The sequence below is a fragment of the Aulonocara sp. 'chitande type north' Nkhata Bay genome, linkage group LG7 (assembly GCF_057382095.1).
Source record: "Aulonocara sp. 'chitande type north' Nkhata Bay isolate Kocher_YH1m ecotype deep benthic linkage group LG7, A_spYH_male_GT1.1, whole genome shotgun sequence".
NCBI classification, from domain to species: domain Eukaryota; kingdom Metazoa; phylum Chordata; class Actinopteri; order Cichliformes; family Cichlidae; genus Aulonocara; species Aulonocara sp. 'chitande type north' Nkhata Bay.
In genome coordinates, this window is record NC_141350.1 from 53,697,700 (window position 1) to 53,715,084 (window position 17,385).

Genomic DNA, 17,385 nt, shown 5'->3' on the forward strand with positions numbered 1-17,385 from the left:
AGTCTTTGAGATTCTCACTTTGTCACATCTCATTTTCTCATCTTTGTTTAGATTTCTCTTCGTCCTTTTGGGTCCCAAGGGCAAAGCTAAATCATATCATGAGATAGGAAGAGCCATCGCTACCCTGATGTCAGATGAGGTATGAAGTAACTTCGTATTTGTTGGTTTAATTTCTCTTGTGGACTAAATTTTGAACTGATTGTAATAATATGACCCACAATGGAGACTGACTGACTACCGGTACTTTTTTTTTTTTTTTTATTAGTTTTACTGTTTTAACACATTAGATTTAACTTAACTAGCCTCTGACTGGTTGTGAACTTAAGATGATGGTTTTGGGCTATCCAGTTGCATTCATTAAATTAATGTTAACCCTTCCTGTTGCCAATTGTGGTTGGAGTCAAGTCTTTGTTTTTCTTGTATCATTATGTCTCAGTGAATGGTCTGTCCAACTGAGAGGTTAATTGTTAATCTCTGTGTTACAACTTTTTGACCCACGTTTGTTTTGGCATAAGCAGATCATATGCAAAGAAAAATGACAGGTTTTTTAACCTGCTCCACCTTTAAACATCTCTGTGTCTCTGCTGTGTAGCTTCACTCCTGGCTTAACGTCTCAGTGTTGTCAGGAATGTTAGCTGATAGCTCATAACATTCTTAATCCTGAGATCACCTGGCGGGCAATTTCCCACAGGCCTCAGCTCTTTCCAACATATCTTTCGAGTAAACACGGTGAGATAGGAAGTGTTTTTCCAGGATTTCCTCAAGTTAAACTTTACTCCCATGAAAACTTTATGAGCCGTTCTCAGCCGTTTTTGAGTCATCCCCTCGTAGTACTATCCTGCATGCCTGTTTCACTGCTCGTGAGACGCACAGATATTGATTCATTATTTGGGTACATGGTAATTAGAATATTATGAACATTTTGTTATGCTACTTTGTTAGAGTTAGGGGACACAGTGAATTGTTGGTTACTAAAGCTCCACTTATGCTTGTGTGCTGGCAGGTATTCCACGATATTGCTTATAAAGCAAAGGACAGGCAGGACCTGCTGGCTGGTATCGAGGAGTTCCTGGATGAGGTCATTGTCCTGCCCCCTGGCGAGTGGGACCCTGATATCAGGATAGAGCCACCAAAGTCCCTGCCTTCTTCGGACAAGAGGTCCGCTGCTAATCCACCTAATCCCAATGAATGATGTCGCTGCATATAAATCTGTTAAATCTACAAAATGTTATGTGAACATAGACGTATTTATGCAGACGTAAAAATAAAAGGGGGGTTGGGCAGTATTAATGTTTGTCCAACATGATTTTTTTTCTACTTTGGTGCTGTGCTGATGTCTGTATGGCTTTCCATATGTATATCAGCGCCAGGGGACTCAAAAGCACTGTTTTTTTTGTTTTTGTGGAAGTTGGACGAGCAGCAGCAAATCAAGAGAACGTGGGCTTTAGAGAAAATGAGAAATTTTTGGGCTTTAGAGAAATGCACTCAATGCACTGGAGTGTCATGGGACACTCAGTGCATCCCATCATGCACCAAGTGTCACTGTATTTAGATGCCACCCAACACCAGTTATTATTAATCTTTTTTTTCTCTTTTACTCAGCCTTTTGCCCTCTCTCCTTTCTCTCAACAGACCATGGCAGATGGTTGTGTTCTGTAGGAGGTTTCTTCCTGTTAAAAGGGAGTTTTTTTTCTTGCTACTGTCTCAAAGTTGAGCAGTGTTTTAAAGACAACAAACTAGGATCCTTTGTTACACAGTTATACATAAAGTTTCAACATAAGCTGCAGGCCAAGTGCAGGTCAACCTTTTCAGAAACTGAGAATCTTACTTCTTCTCTCAAACCTTAGATAATCTCTTATTTCACCGATGTGATTAAAGACTATTGTAAATAAAAATGTATGCAGCTTGTATTATATATGCATTATGCACTTGCATGTATATTTACGGTTTATTTGCCGTGATTTTCTGTTTTTGATGGTAGAAACATGACAGCGATCCTGCGATCTTCATGCTTGAGTTAACTGAAAGCTTGTGGGCTTTTATTTGTTTGCTTTCTGTTTTTAAAGGAAGAACATGTACACCGGATTAGAGGCACCTCAGATGAATGGCGACACTCCCCATGACACAGGACATGGAGGGGGTGGAGGACACCAAGTTGGAGAGGAGCTTCAGCGCACTGGAAAGTAATTGTGAAAATACTGTAGAGATAAAAAAATAAAAAAGAGGAAAAAAAACACAGAGGAAGAATACGCGAGGCGAACTATATTATGCTTGCTAACTTTAATGTCTCCTACTTGAAGGTTTTGTGGAGGTCTCATCTTGGATGTGAAGCGGAAATTGCCCTTTTTCGCCAGCGACTTCTATGATGCGCTGAACATCCAGTCTCTGTCTGCCATCTTGTTCATCTATTTGGGCACAGTCACCAATGCGATCACCTTTGGAGGTCTGCTTGGAGATGCTACAGAAAACATGCAGGTAATACCTCCCTCATCCCTTTGTGTTTAAACCCAGCATTCACACCGCTCTGGCATTTCTAAGACTGCTAAAACCTCTTGTTAGAGCCTAACTTGACATGCTTGTGTTTTATCGGTGACATGAAGAAAGTCAGACTCTGATGATTCAAAAGCTTGTGTTTGCTCCCTGCCGATGTCTCATCAGTCAAACAATCTCAGCAAAAACATTGCAGCATTGTGTGATTTCCTTTTTATGTGTATTTTTCTTTCTCATAGCCGTGGCTCTTCGCCGATGCTCTCTGGAATGCTGGTGTTTCTGCTTTTTGTTGACTTTATATTTATGCTTTTCTGCCAATGTGATTGCCTCACTGTTGTTTGTTGCTACTTGTCTGTTTACACCGATACATTGTGTCACACAGTGTACTCCTCTGTTTTGAAGCAGTCTATTATTTCAACATTTTCAAAGAGATTCTCAGCTGACTAAAGCCCCTTATTGTTGCTCATGCACAGTGTGAATGTGACAAGGTTAAAGAGCTGATAAACAATGATAAACTGTCTCGATTTCCCAAATCCTTGCCCAACTCTAAATTTCTCCTCTGCTCACATGTGTGGGATTTGTCTCTTGCATTCTTCTACCTCTCACTCTCATAGCACATATTTCTGTCTGCCGTAAGCAAACACTGTCCATTTATGAGTTTCAGACTGAATTTATTTGCACAGTGTTTGCTGCTGTCACCGTCATCATCGATTTAAACCTTTAAACTAACACAACACACTGCAGCAGATAAGCCATGTTAATGTTGAGCTCAGAGGCTCACTCTGGATCCATCTGTCACACCTGCTGTTAGCAGGAAGCGTCGTATGATTGTGATATGTCGGCGTACAGCGCCAACCGCATCCACCCCGATGCCTCTCACAGCGCGGTGTAGAAGTATGGCAGGCTGAATGGTGATGAAGCTGCTTTCTTTGGGCTCTCATGTGACAGAGACCTGAGGAGCACCAGCCTCAGGAGATTCGCCCGGGCTGTAAATAACTACAGATCCAGATTAATCAGCCACAGTAGCCTCGTCACGGCTGTGTTTCTAATGACTCCTCCACCCGCCCCTCCCTTACCACTCCTGCGTCGCTACACCTTCCCACTCAACAGAGGGATTCCCTGCCCTTGCTGGATCTTTCCCCATGTATGCTCACTGCTACAGCATTGTCATTATTAGCTTTTCATCCAGTGCAAGTTGCTTTAAAAAAATAAAGTGTTAAGAAAAAAACAAAAACCAACGTGAAGGGAAACTAAACAGGCCTGTCCTGATTGACCAGAACTGCAGCTGAGAATGGGGAAAACACTATTCCTGCGTGAGTAAGTAGGAATTACGCAATAATTAATGGGGAATAAAATGAGAAAGGATGCAGAATATTGTGAGAAGTGTTGTATGTAAAGTTTTCATTCTCCCCCCCCCCCCCGTACTGTGTCGTAGGGAGTGCTGGAAAGCTTCCTCGGAACAGCACTGACGGGAGCAGTGTTCTGTCTGCTGGCTGGTCAGCCCCTGACTATTCTCAGCAGCACCGGACCGGTGCTAGTCTTTGAAAGGCTCCTCTTTAGTTTCAGCAAGTGAGTATTTCATGGCTAAAAAGTCACTCAGCTGTACACAAGGGTTAAACAGAGGTCAAAAACAGCAGCAGTAGACTGTTTCAGATATTTGTAGATTACAGTCTCTCCCCAAAGGACAGATGCGTGTGTTTTATAAAGATCGTTGTGACCACTACAAGAGAAGTTAAAAATATAAGCACGAAGAATTCAGGGAGATTACTCACATTTAGTAGTAGGCTGGTGACTTTGGGTCAAAGGTTGCTTCACTGGAACTTTTTATTTATTTATTTTTTGCACTTACTGGTAATAAATGATTGTCACCTGGTTGTGTTTATGAGCTTTCACCTGTTTTGCCTTCTGCTTCCTGTCCCGACTATGTGGAAGACGAGAGCAGCAAGGACACGCCATAATGGTGTGATAGCAGTGCCTAAATTTTAGGTATACGTTATTGTGGGGATAAAATGTCATTTCACCTCAGTTCAAGGGAATTAAATACTGCCTACTCTCACTTCCTTCCAACTACACTGCCTCTCTTACCCCCAAAGGAGTCTTCTAGCGTTACCAAAAACACCACGCTGCATATGTTCCATTATTAATAATTCACTCTCATTAAATTTTACGCTGTGACTGAAGAGTGTTGTGGCGCCTGTGCCCTCTCAATGTTTTCGTGCTTCGAGTCAACTGTTGCCGAGTCAGTGGCAGCTGCTCACTACAGCTGTTGTGGATGCATGTTATCCTACAGCTGCAATAAAGAGAAAAACCTGCTGCCGTTTTCCCTTGGAGGACCCCAGAGCAATATTTATATACCTCTGAGCGCCTTGTATTTTCTGAAAGTGCCGGGAATTCTTGGGTGGATTGTAAAATAAAATATTGAGATGTAAGAGTTCCCTTGCTCACTCTGTGTGAAATGTATCCTCTCCCTCAGAGACAACGGCTTCGACTACCTTGAATTCCGGCTGTGGATCGGACTGTGGTCGGCCATGTTCTGTCTGGTGCTGGTCGCCACAGACGCCAGCTTCCTGGTGCAGTATTTCACACGTTTCACAGAGGAAGGCTTTTCGGCGCTCATCAGCTTCATTTTCATCTACGATGCTTTCAAGAAGATGATAAAGCTGGCCCACTACCACCCGATCAACACTGATTATGATCCCAACCTTGTCACTCAGTACGACTGCCGCTGCATGCCTGGTGCGTAGTCTTTACTATTGCTGCTGCTTCAGATAGAGAGAAGCTACCAGAGTAATAGGAAGAGTTTTACCTTCAACATTAGCAGTGGTATACCTCCACTCTGTTCTAAACCATCTTTTGCCTGAATTTTGGGCTTCTTTTAAAGCAGGGGTTACTCACTGCACATCGTGGGCCACATACAGCCCACTTTTATCTAAAAGGATTTTTAAATATAGTAGTAAAAAAACAAAGGTTTCTGTTATTTATTTGCTTACCTATTACTTTGATGCAATATGAATGAATGAGGGGTGAGGTCTTTAGAGTTAAAAGTAAAAAAAACTTATTCCCCTCCTGTACTTGAGTCTTTACTGTGCCAATTTTGCTCCCCCAGGCCTGATGTTGTCTTAGAGTTTCAGGAATGATGATACCATGTGATGCTGAAAGTTGAATAGTCATATATGATTTTTGTGTTGGATTAATTTGTCTTTTAATTTAGATTTAAGTTTATTTATTTATTTTTTTGTTTTTTCAGTGAAAATGACAAATGATAGCAGAATGTGTGACCGTGTAGATATCGCTTTCTCAGCACTGCTGAGACACTGTTTTTGTGTCGCGTGACTTGCCAATATTCTTTGACACGGATTTAAAATGGCAAATGCATTTATTAGAAGACGTTTTCTTGTTTTAGTGATAAGATATTATGTTGTTTCTTCACTAGGCAACTCGTCAGAACTCTTTGATCTATCTGCCCTGACAAACAGTACTGATCTGGTATGTAGTGCCCTTGTGTTCAGTAACAATGAGTCAGAATTCACTGCTTCAAAGGCTGTTTTTTTTTTTGTTTTTTTTTTTTTTTCTCTTCAGGCATTTTTTTTGGGGGGGTTGAAACTGATAACTGTTTTGTTTTTTCTGTTTCTGCCTTTTTTCATTCCAGCCGGTAAATGCTACCTTGGCATCTCTGACCAAGAAGCAGTGTATGAAGTATGGAGGACAGTTAGTTGGAGAAAGCTGTGGCTACATACCTGACATCACCCTGATGTCTTTCATTTTGTTCCTTGGGACCTACACCTGCTCCATGTCTCTGAAGAAGTTCAAGACGAGCCGCTTCTTCCCCACCCGAGTGAGTGACAGTCACATCGTTTTTCCACATCTAGATGAGTTGTAGCCAGCGTTGTGGTGCATATTTCCCCAGATTTCCCGATTACTTAATATGTGACCACATTTTTATATGTTTCAGTTGCATTTTACTTAAAATTATTGATTCGAAGAAGTCTTTTTTTTTGCATCTTGGTTTGCATGGAAGTCTTTCTTTGTGGAGTTTGCACATTCTCCCTCTGCCTGTGTGGGTTTCTCCAGGTGCTCCGGTTTATTCCCTAAAGTCTAAAGCCGTGCTTGTTAAGTTAATTGGACGTGGGAGTGTGCAATTGTCTGTCAAGCTGTGTTAGCTTGCCTGCATTTTCTTTTTCAGCACACAAAGAAAAGGGTCGGCACACTTTTCTTCAAAACTTCCAGCCCCACAAACTCAAAGACACTGTCAAACCCTCCTTAAACGTGTCCTCCTTTCTAGGTGAGGAAGCTCATCAGTGACTTTGCGATCATCTTGGCCATCCTTCTCTTCTGCGGTGTGGATGCCTTAGTTGGTGTGGAGACTCCAAAGCTCTTAGTGCCAAGTGAATTCAAGGTAGGCATCTCCCGGAAGTTTGCCAGTGTACTAGAAAGTCCTCATTTCATCGTGACGTTTTGAAATCATTGACTGAATTGTCTTTCAGTGGTGCTCTTTCCTCCGACTACATCTATAATGAATGATGTTTCGGCAAGAAAGCCTGTGTAATTCTTCCAAATCCAAGCATAATGCTTTTCTTTGTAGCACACCCAGGAGGACACAGAGCTTGATTATAGGGGATGTGAGAACATAAACTAGCTCTTCGAGTTGCAACTTTAAATTGCAAGAACAGAGCTACCTTTGTTTGTTCACGGAGTCTTAATTCACTGTTTTTCTGTCATGTAACAATGCACCGGTAATTTCAGATCTGTAATCTTTTTGAGATGATATCGGGGCTTGGATAGTCTGTCTCCAGTGTTTTTAACAGTCTTTTTTCTTTTCTTTTTTTTTTCCCATAGCCCACAAGTCCACTGAGGGGCTGGTTTGTTCCTCCTTTTGGAGGAAACCCTTGGTGGGTGTACCTAGCAGCTGCACTTCCTGCTGTGGTTGTCACCATTCTGATATTCATGGACCAACAGATCACCGCTGTAATTGTCAACAGGAAAGAGCACAAACTTAAGGTTGGTGCACCATCTGAAGGCTTAAGAAGAGTGAAATGATTGAATACGTTCAGTAATAAAAAAGAACCAAAAAGAATCCAAACTAAGTATGTAAATTTTTATTTCTGTAGCACATTTAAAACCAAAGTGCAGGACAGCCAAAGCATCAATAGATAAAGCCAAGTTTCATGAAATGACAACAAGAACTTGTCAGTGAATTTCTTTTCAGTACAAGTTTCTAAAGATCAGAAGAATACACAAAGTCAGGAAGATGAAGGGATATAAGACAAAAATGTTGGCCATGAAAATCCAATGAATGGTACATAAAAGACTAGTTAAAAATTGACACAGGAAGCCAAAATCAAAGTATAAACAACAATAAGAAGACTCCAACAGTAAACTAAGACTGGACTGAACAAAAAGCCACAGAGCAGCAGTGATAAAAGAGTCTAGAAATGGATCTTACCTGCAGTACCAGGAACGACATGCAATGAAATACATTTTATTCCTTATCTGTTTCTGGATTTAACAGTCATTTGTAGTCATTTGCACTGCATTATGTTTGTCTAATTGTATACATATATTCCCAGACTTCCTGATATATTATTAATATGTGACGCTCGGTGTGCTCTGATCACACTATTGCAGCAGCGCATGATTTGTTTAATATCTGGAGTGTGGGAACCACTTGTTATATAATTTTTTTTGTCTCCTGTTAGAAAGGGGCAGGTTATCACTTGGACCTGTTCTGGGTGGCCATCCTGATAGTGATCTGCTCTTTCATGGGCCTGCCATGGTATGTGGCTGCCACTGTCATTTCCATCGCCCACATCGACTCTCTGAAAATGGAGACTGAGACTTCTGCTCCCGGAGAGCAGCCTAAATTCCTGGGTGTCAGGTGAGTTAAAGCAGCTGCTGGACGCTGTGTTGACGTCACTTAACAATTAAATTCATTCTGGCATGGTGGTCTCGAACAAAGGTGTCTCAGTTTTCCCAGAGCACTGTCAGTATTTGATTGTACTAGCTAGTTAATTGCATTCATTTTAGATTGAAGTGATTAAAAAAAAAGAAGAAAAAAGAAATCACTCAGGTGGTTTGCATAATGCTGTGTGCAGTAACTCATACGCACACACTGTGAAAAATACCTGCTGCGTGCACAGTCCTTTCTTTAGAAAAGGAAAAATCATTTTATCCAAAAAGGCAATTACTCTCCAGCAACAACAGGAGGAGGGGAGGAAATGGAAAGATTCAATTAATCATGAATTAGACAGTCAGGAAGGAACAAAAGAGAGAAAACAGTCTTGGAAAATGACAGAAAGGGGTAAATCTACACAGAGCTCTCTGTGTGTACACACAGATATAAATACTCCTGCAGTTCTTTAGGGAGAATGACTTCATTAAAAAAATGAAAACAAAACAAACTTGTCAGCGAGGTGGAGGTCAGGAAAAAGTTTCTTTTTTGTTACCAAGTCTGCAAAGACTGTATCATCGTGGATTTGTATAGTTGATGACAGGGATTTCCTCCATGTGGTTAACTGATTGGAGCGTGAGCCGTTTAGATTCATCATGCTCATTGTTTTTACGAACTGTAACTTTTGCATATGCAACCATTAGACATGAAATTCCAGCACATGGATGATCAAAAAGGTGTGTGTATGATGTAGATGCCATGCTGTCTTTTGTGAATTTTGCCTAGGGGAATAATAAACATACTAAAAAACAACAACAAAAGTTTTAACTTCTCTGAATCAAATCTGCTGATTAATTTGTGTGACGTTTCCCCCTCTAACTCAGGGAACAGCGAGTCACTGGTATCTTCGTGTTCATCCTGACGGGACTCTCTGTCTTCATGGCTCCTATCCTCAAGGTAGTGCTCCAACTTCTTAATTCTTCTGTGGAATTATGGATTACTGTCCGCCCGTTTTAGGACAAACTCCTGTCTTCCCTCTGAAATGTAAAATAATTTCAAGTCTTTTATTCATCCGATTAGGAGCTTCTATAGCTGAAGTAATATGTTGTGAAATAAGAATGTGCATCAGGGCTTAAGCTCCAGTTGCAGCACCTCGGCTTCTCAAATTTCCATTTCTTTGTTGAGCTGCCCATGAGTTGTGAAGACTCTGAGAGGTGATTTTTTTTGAGCTGGTACGCCCCCTTGAGGGTATTTTCTATACTGTGTTTCTGATTCTCAGAAATAACATTTTGTTTTTGCATGAACTGTATTATAGTGGCATAAAATAAATTTTTTTCATAAATTTCTAAATTTTTGCTCTAAGTTGCCTCATTTTAGTAATTTCTTTTCATATATTTTATATTTTTTATATTACTTAATCTTTTTTTTACGCTGATCTAGGAGCAGGTACTTCTCAGTCCTGTGCAAGCTAAAAGCCCGGTCACACTGGTAGCTCAGTAAAAAGAACATTCTTAGAAAAGCTTCTTGTGGACTATTTTTAACTAAGCAGTGTGAGCCAAAAGAAGTCATGTTTCTTCTGAGAGGGTAGCTTTGACACGCGTGTTTCTGTTTCCTCTTTTTTTTAAGTCACAGTCACACGTGTAACATTAATATCTTTTTTTTTTTACTGTGTTCTGTGTTCTTCAGTTCATTCCCATGCCAGTGCTCTATGGTGTGTTCCTCTACATGGGTGTGGCATCGCTCAATGGTGTCCAGGTGAGTCACTTTGCCCTGTTCACTACCTACTAACCTGTGTTGGGTGGGTTGCTTTGAACAACACATAGCACACGTAATAATTAAAATATGATGAATTTCTTTTTGTGTTTTATTAAGAAAAGAAGTAATAACACTTAAACCAGAGCACAAAGAACAAATAAAACACAATGAACAGACTCTCAAAAGACTCAAATTAATACATTATTTTTCTAGCTAGCGTCCACACTAACTATACAAATAATGTATTCTGCTGATGTATTAATTGTGTCATTTACTTATTATTCTTATTGTAAAAATGTGAAACAATTTTATTTTATTTTTGCAGTAATTTTTTATATTAAAAATCTTTCTAATTTGTCATTAGAAAAGAAATCCTAATTTTCAAAATATTTCATATCATTTGAATTCTTCAATCCAAAATAAATAATTCCTTTAGGTTTGCAACTTTGAAAAGAAACAATATAATTATTTATTAATAAAAAGAGTTTGTTTAATAGGCTTAAAAGGTGGTAATTAAAGTATTTTATCTTATTTTATTTTGTCCTTAATACCAATAATATTTTTAAAAAGAACCACTCTGAGAGATGCCAGCACGGTGGTTAGCACTGTTGCCGCACAGCAAGAAGGTCCTGAGTTCAATTCCACCATCAGGCCGGGGTCTTTCTGTGTGGAGTTTGCATGTTCTCCCCGTGTTTGCGTGGGTTCCCTCCAGGTACTCTGGCTTCCTCCCACCGTCCAAAGACATGCAGCTTGTGGGGATAGGTTAATTGATTAATCCAAATTGCCCATAGGTATGAATTCGGGAGTGAATGTGAGTGTGAATGGTTGTCTGTCTCTGTGTGTTAGCCCTGGCAAGACTGGCAACCTGTCCAGGGTGTACCCTGCCTCTTGCCCTATGACAGCTGGGATAGGCTCCAGTGACCCCCGCGACCCTGAAAAGGATAAGCGGAAGTGAATGAATGGATGGATGGATGGATAACTCTGAGAGTGCAAACCTCTGCCGAAGTAGCTCACTCTCTGGGTAGTATTTACTTTAGGATAACGTGACGGATGTTTACTTTACCTACTCCTACATGTGTAATCAATGTAAAATCAATATTGATTTGTAAATAAGTGGAGATGAATAACTTGAGCTTAATATTATAAGAGCATATATTTCTGACTAACTAGGCAGCTCTTGACAGTGTAATGTAATAGTATAAATAGTATATGAGAGTATACGGGAAAATATAATGTGAGATTAAGAATCTCCATATACCAGTATCAAATGTTCCCCGATGTTGTAAATGATGTAAGCATAGTTCCAAAGATAAAATACATTTTATGAAGGTTTTCCTTGATTTGACCTTGAGGGAGAGGTCATACACCCAAAGTAATGTGATATTTAGAGTCCTCACTGTTACAGTATAAACCATACAAGTGAGAAACACAGTTTTAAATAGCTCTCTCAATCATCAATATTACCACTATGACCTTCAGCTCAATCTATAGACCATGAAGGAGAGGTCAGAGGGAAGTGTAACCGGATATTTTAAATATTGTTATGATACTTTTTATATGTTGACAACAAACACCACGCTTGTAAGAATCATAGTTGCCTTTTGTCATTTTTCAACCCATAAATTATTAAGTTGACCTTGAAGACGTTGGTGATGTAAATCAAACTTTCACAGATTCTTAACATGAGTCTAATCTACATCTCTACAAAGTTTGATGGAAATTCATTCAGGATTTTCTGAGCTATTGAGTTTACAGATGGAATGGATGAAAGCGTTTCCAAAAACATAACCTCCTTGGCGGAGGTAATTTATCAATAATTGGATTACATTATACTTTGGTACATTATTGGATATTTTAATAGGAAAAAACTGACTGCGTAGCACTGCTGTCTCAGAGTATCAACCAAAATTGGAAAAGGAAAAGTCATACAGGAGTATAAAATCTCTGAATTGTTTTCCAGGTTCTAACTGCAGCGTGTCCGATTCTTAACCTACTGAACTTTTTATCTGTTTCCTTGATCCAGTTCATGGATCGTTTGCAGCTGCTCCTCATGCCTGCCAAGCACCAGCCGGACCTGATCTACCTGCGGCACGTTCCCCAGAGACGCATCCACCTCTTTACTTTCATCCAGGCCCTGTGCCTGGCCTTCCTGTGGATCCTCAAGTCTACTGTCGCTGCCATCATTTTCCCTGTCATGGTGAGGCAAGGCTGATGTGACCAGTCACAAGTGCACAGAGCTCTGTATTTTGCCCTAAAAATTTAATTGATTCAAACTTTTCCTCTCTTTGTAAGGTTTTGGCATTGGTTGCTGTTCGCAAAGGAATGGACTACGTGTTCTCCCAGCATGACCTCAGCTACCTGGATGATGTCATCCCAGAGAAAGACAAGAAGAAGAAAGAAGATGAGAAGAAAAAGAAAAACAAGAAGAAGGGAAGCATTGACAGTGAAATTGAATTTGTAAGTAAATGTCCATATGCGTTCAAAAAAGAAAGGCATGATACAGTTTCATTAAACGGTTATCGTCCAGTTCCCCACATCAAAGTAATCCATGAGTGTTAATGTTTTCATTCCCTCCTCCCACAGTCTGACTTCCCCTACCATGCAAATAATGTCCCCAGTATAAAAATCTCTATGGATATGATGGAACAGGAGCCCATGTTGGGAGATAAATCTTTGGATAGTGAGTACTAGTCAGGATTTGCTTTGCTTTAGCTTCAAAGGGCCGCTCCAACTAAAGGCTTCCTTTTCTTGTCATGCTAGCCCTCTTGCATTTCACTCATATGACATTTAACATCTTTAAAGATCAGCATGCTTTCTGTCTGTTTCTAATGCTTCTCTGAGCAGCCCATTTGGGCTTTTAACACTAAAAGCAGCTTTGCTGTGCTTGCTTTTCTTTCCCCCCACTACTACTTGAAATTCATGATTGATTGATGTTATAAAAAGTTTTTCTGTCATATTTTTTTCCCCCGCCAGGACCTCCATCGTCGACTTTCCTTCACCCCCATACACCGTGCTGAGCACTACTTTTTCTCTCCGTCTGTGGATAAGTAAGTGACAACCTGCTGTCATTTGAATATTTGTACATTCAAAAGGCAAAATGCACAAATATTACACACCATGTGATTTTTAAGTTTTTCCTGAGGCGTAACATTTTTGCCTCTTTCAGTCTCGACAGCGGTTCATACAAAAAAGGTTCACCTCAGATTCGAATAGGCCGGGACTCTGTGGACAGCTGTTTCGTCTGCAAGAAAGGGTCCGAAAGTGTCCTGTGAAAAAACCAGCACTACACAGAAACCACACATTCTCTCTTTTGTTTTTAGTTTTTCTTTTTTCTTTTTGTACTGTAATACTGCCTCATAACAGTGTTTTTTAATATGCCACGTGCGAGGATTTGAATCCGATTAGCTGGAAAAGTATTTGTCATTGAAAGACTTTGGTGGTACTGAATTTTAATAAGTGCTGACACAAGACCATTTGTATCATTTTACTGCAGGAGACAAAAGGACTTCACAAGGTCACACAGTTTTTTCCTAATCTTCCCAATTTGTATGTTAATAACCGAACAAGAATCAGGCTAGAGTTGTGGTAATCATCAAATAGACCCAGAGATCCAATTTTGAGCTTCATAACACGCACACCACTTTCACTTATTCTTTTTAATAATATCCCACATAACCAGCCTCTCTTCCTAAGTACTGTGTTTAGTAGTTATTTTTTAAGGTTATTAAGGCATAGCTCTTTGAACCTTGAGATTCAAACACGGTGGAGGTACTGCACAGAGGATTCAGAGTCCTCCTTTAGTGAACAAAAGACTAATCTATGCACACTTACACAAGGAACTTGATGTGAAGCATCCATCTAAAGATGCGTGTTCATAAACACACCCAGAAGAATAATGCAACATGCTTGAATGTGGCAAGAAGTAAATGGTTCATCAACACGCAGACTGGAACTACCATATTTGTTTCCTAATCTTGATTGTTGCTCCCCTTTTTTCTTTATTTATTATATTTAAACTCATAAAGGTTGCTGGTTGAATATTAAATACAACTTAGCCATTTAACCTTTTGTGGAAATTTGAAGTTTCTTTGATCTGTATCCACTCAGCTGTGTCGTCCCCATTGTGGGGATTTATCCATGTACTATACCTGTATGTAGCACTACCTCTTATTTACCTTAGGTGCCAGGCGTGATATATTAATATATCTGCTGTGCATTGATTTGTGATCAAATACTAAAAAGAACCCCTAAAAATCAGCCGAACTGGCACTAGGATCTCTGAATCGTTTAAGATACATTTTGTTTTGGCAAAACATTTAAATACTATGTGCAAACTGCAATGATTTAAAGGGGCAGCATCACCCACATTTCTTATCAAAAAGCAAATATTTTAAGAGTATTTAAAATTTCTAAATATGTTTATTTAACAAGTTTAGTTTGGATGAATAAAATATTAAGGAGAAAGAAAGTCTTGTTTTCCTCCTGATGGTCCAAGAGCTGAAAGCTGGGAAGAGCTGAGAAGTATTTAGCCCATCCCATGCTTCATATTCCTATACACTTAAGTATCAACGTGTTACTGAGTCTGATTCAGTTCAATTGTAAAACTTGTTCAAAATATGTTAATTTAATCAAGTTCCAATCTTTTTATTGTTTTGTGTGTTATATGTATTTGTTTCGTTTTATGCAAATCAACAATCACTGTGAGATTATTACGATAATGCAACTTCTGGTTCTGGAAGAGCTACCGCTTATTAGTGCGCAAGGATATTTTTCTGAGACATTGGTGTCTATGCATTATCCAAATTTAATTTAGTAACAGCTGGATGAGCAGTGAAATATGCCAATCACACGTTAGACAAATGACTTGATCATGCTTGTTGCTACTTATTGCTTATTGAAGTATACACTGGTAACTTTAACTGATTCGGTTTTAAGGTGTCGTTGCCTGTCTGAATGTAATAAATCCTAATGAACTGAAATCTAGATGATCCTTGAAGAATTGACACGCACAGTTGGTGTCACTTCTGATTTTTAGTGGAAATAGGGGTTTGATCCTTGCTTTGAGCAATCGCTTCCATGTAGGTTGGACACAAAAGCCACATTGTCTTCCACTTTGTGCTTTGAGCTGCACATCTTGATCTCTTTGGACTTTCTGGTTCTGAATCTGCAATTATTGTAATATTTTTGATGTTAACGATTTTATACAAGCATCTTATGTGATCAAATAATCCTAGGTTACTCAGAATGAATAAAAATGTCCTTTTTTTTTTTTTTTTTTTTTTAATGAAGTAGCATTTGAAAAAAGAGCAATAAAATGGTCCAAATGATTCTTAATTAAATTGTTGTGTTTTTCTTTAACCACCAAATCTCTGTATCTTTGCCCTGCTTTATGTTTGCCTGGCTGTTCTCCAACTATTTTGGCAGCTCAAGGAGCATTTCTTATATTTCATCAAGAGTTCTGCTCTGTTGCTACCTTTTCCTCTGGAGTGACCACTGTCTGCTTCACAAGTGTTAATCTGATAGATGCCAGCGCTCAGTCACAGGGCGAAGAAAGTTAAAAAGGAAAGCTGCATATTTTCCATGATCATAGGACTCGAGTTGGCTTAAATGAAACAAATTGGCTCATTGCTGTGAGACACTGTGTTCTTTTACTTGCCAAAAGGGGGGAGGGGAGTAATAACTTCCTCCTCCACCGGTGCAGGAGAGAACATCATGTTTTGTTGCATAATACTTAATATTACTGGTGTTGTCCAAGCAACCAAACATGAATGATGGTGTGACTGTAAAAGGTCATGGAGATATCACCTGACTGATCTAAGAAGGTGTTCTGAACCTCTGCTTCACATAACAGGAGACTTTTTCTAATAATATGGGCAACCTAATATTAGATTGTAAAAACTGGTCAGTGTAATGCATGCGCTTTGACATTGACCATTAAAACAATAACTTCAGTAAAACCATGTGGTGTGATTTCAGCGTTGCATTTTTGCATTTTGCACGAGGGGGCAGTAGTGACTCTTGTAAAAGCCACACGCATGTTCAACACCAACAGCTCAAAATAGAAAATGTGATGAAGACTGTCTCAGCGCTGCATGAAGATACACAGAAAAGTCTCATCTGTCAGAAAACTGTGTGTGTTGGAAAGAGTTTATAACCAATTGCTTTGGTTACTGCAGGTAAAAGATACTGCTTCTAAGATCAGCAGCATTCAGAGTATGCAGCCAGGTTAGGAAAATCCGCTTTGGCAATCTAAATGTGGTTCTTATTCCTTATGACTAGAATTTATGAGTAAATGATCCTCAAAAAAAAAAAGGAAAAAGAAGATAGGAATTACTTATTCATCCCATATTTGGGAAACGTAATGTTTGAATGTTTTCTTAGCCAAAATAATATCAGCACATTTCTTGAACGTTCACGTCGTATCTACAGTTTGTTCAGATTATTGCCGGCTCCCTCATTAAAATGTTAAAGCTTGATCTGAGGAAAGCAAACAGTTCGTGCCGCAGCTAGAAACAAATGTCCTGCTCAGTTACTGCCCAAGCAGCTTTTATTGCTCATAATAAACTGCTGGCCCTCAGTGCGCGCTGTTCATATCTCCCTTGACATTGGCTCCGAAGTTCATAACAGTGTCCTGTGATTGCTTGTCCAGACTTTGTTCACTGTTTCATTTCCCAGTCGAGAGAGGCCATTAGTGTGTTTTCCCCAGGGGGCATTATAGGCTGTTCAACAGGGTCATGCTGTTGGTTATTTATTTATTTTCCATAATAAAATATCTTTGACTCTGCCAAGCAATGCAGTCATTGATTTGTTATTAGAATTGTCACATCTAATAGAGCTGATCTGTGGTCACTTTATCATTTAATTATAACTGTTATGTGTGAGCTGAGGAATGTTTCTTATGAAAGTAACAAGATGCTAAATGTGTTATAGCAGCACGCACCAGGATGCTGGCACGTAGCACTATCTGTGCAGTGTGGGTTCAGCGGCATGACAAATGTGATCTGTTGACGACAACAGTGCTTTGTAATTATGCATTCGTCGCTGTGTGAAAAGTAAAACAAATTGTTTGCAGCAGAAAATCACATAAAGCACAACACGATGTGAAAAAAGCTTTGGCTCGCAGGACGCTTGTAAAAGCACGAGCGGGAATTTTTATGGCACGCAGACAAAAGTGAATGTTTGGCCTAAATGTGCTCTGCTCAGCTCAGGTCCACCTTACATGTGTTTTGAGCCATGTCCAGAACACATAGCAG

At 39.6% G+C, this 17,385-nt stretch overlaps 1 protein-coding gene across 4 annotated transcripts in view; it reads left to right on the forward strand.

The window, feature by feature from the left end:
- The window catches only part of LOC147326229 (electrogenic sodium bicarbonate cotransporter 1-like), a 33,683-nt gene extending 18,207 nt beyond the window's left edge, over positions 1-15,476 (forward strand). For 2 of the 4 annotated variants that reach the window (XM_086301316.1, XM_086301318.1), the window contains 18 exons: positions 52-139; positions 1,004-1,158; positions 2,067-2,183; positions 2,301-2,475; positions 3,926-4,059; positions 4,964-5,226; positions 5,924-5,976; positions 6,140-6,325; positions 6,773-6,886; positions 7,327-7,488; positions 8,187-8,365; positions 9,262-9,334; positions 10,064-10,132; positions 12,156-12,329; positions 12,425-12,589; positions 12,716-12,812; positions 13,106-13,179; positions 13,299-15,476. In XM_086301316.1, coding sequence (XP_086157442.1) covers positions 52-139; positions 1,004-1,158; positions 2,067-2,183; positions 2,301-2,475; positions 3,926-4,059; positions 4,964-5,226; positions 5,924-5,976; positions 6,140-6,325; positions 6,773-6,886; positions 7,327-7,488; positions 8,187-8,365; positions 9,262-9,334; positions 10,064-10,132; positions 12,156-12,329; positions 12,425-12,589; positions 12,716-12,812; positions 13,106-13,149 — 2,248 coding nt within the window. In that variant the 3' untranslated portion in view covers positions 13,150-13,179; positions 13,299-15,476. The remainder of the gene's footprint in view (positions 1-51; positions 140-1,003; positions 1,159-2,066; positions 2,184-2,300; positions 2,476-3,925; positions 4,060-4,963; positions 5,227-5,923; positions 5,977-6,139; positions 6,326-6,772; positions 6,887-7,326; positions 7,489-8,186; positions 8,366-9,261; positions 9,335-10,063; positions 10,133-12,155; positions 12,330-12,424; positions 12,590-12,715; positions 12,813-13,105; positions 13,180-13,298) is intronic. The other 2 variants (XM_086301314.1, XM_086301317.1) reach the window with 1 other exon arrangement.
- Positions 15,477-17,385: the final 1,909 nt, after the last annotated feature.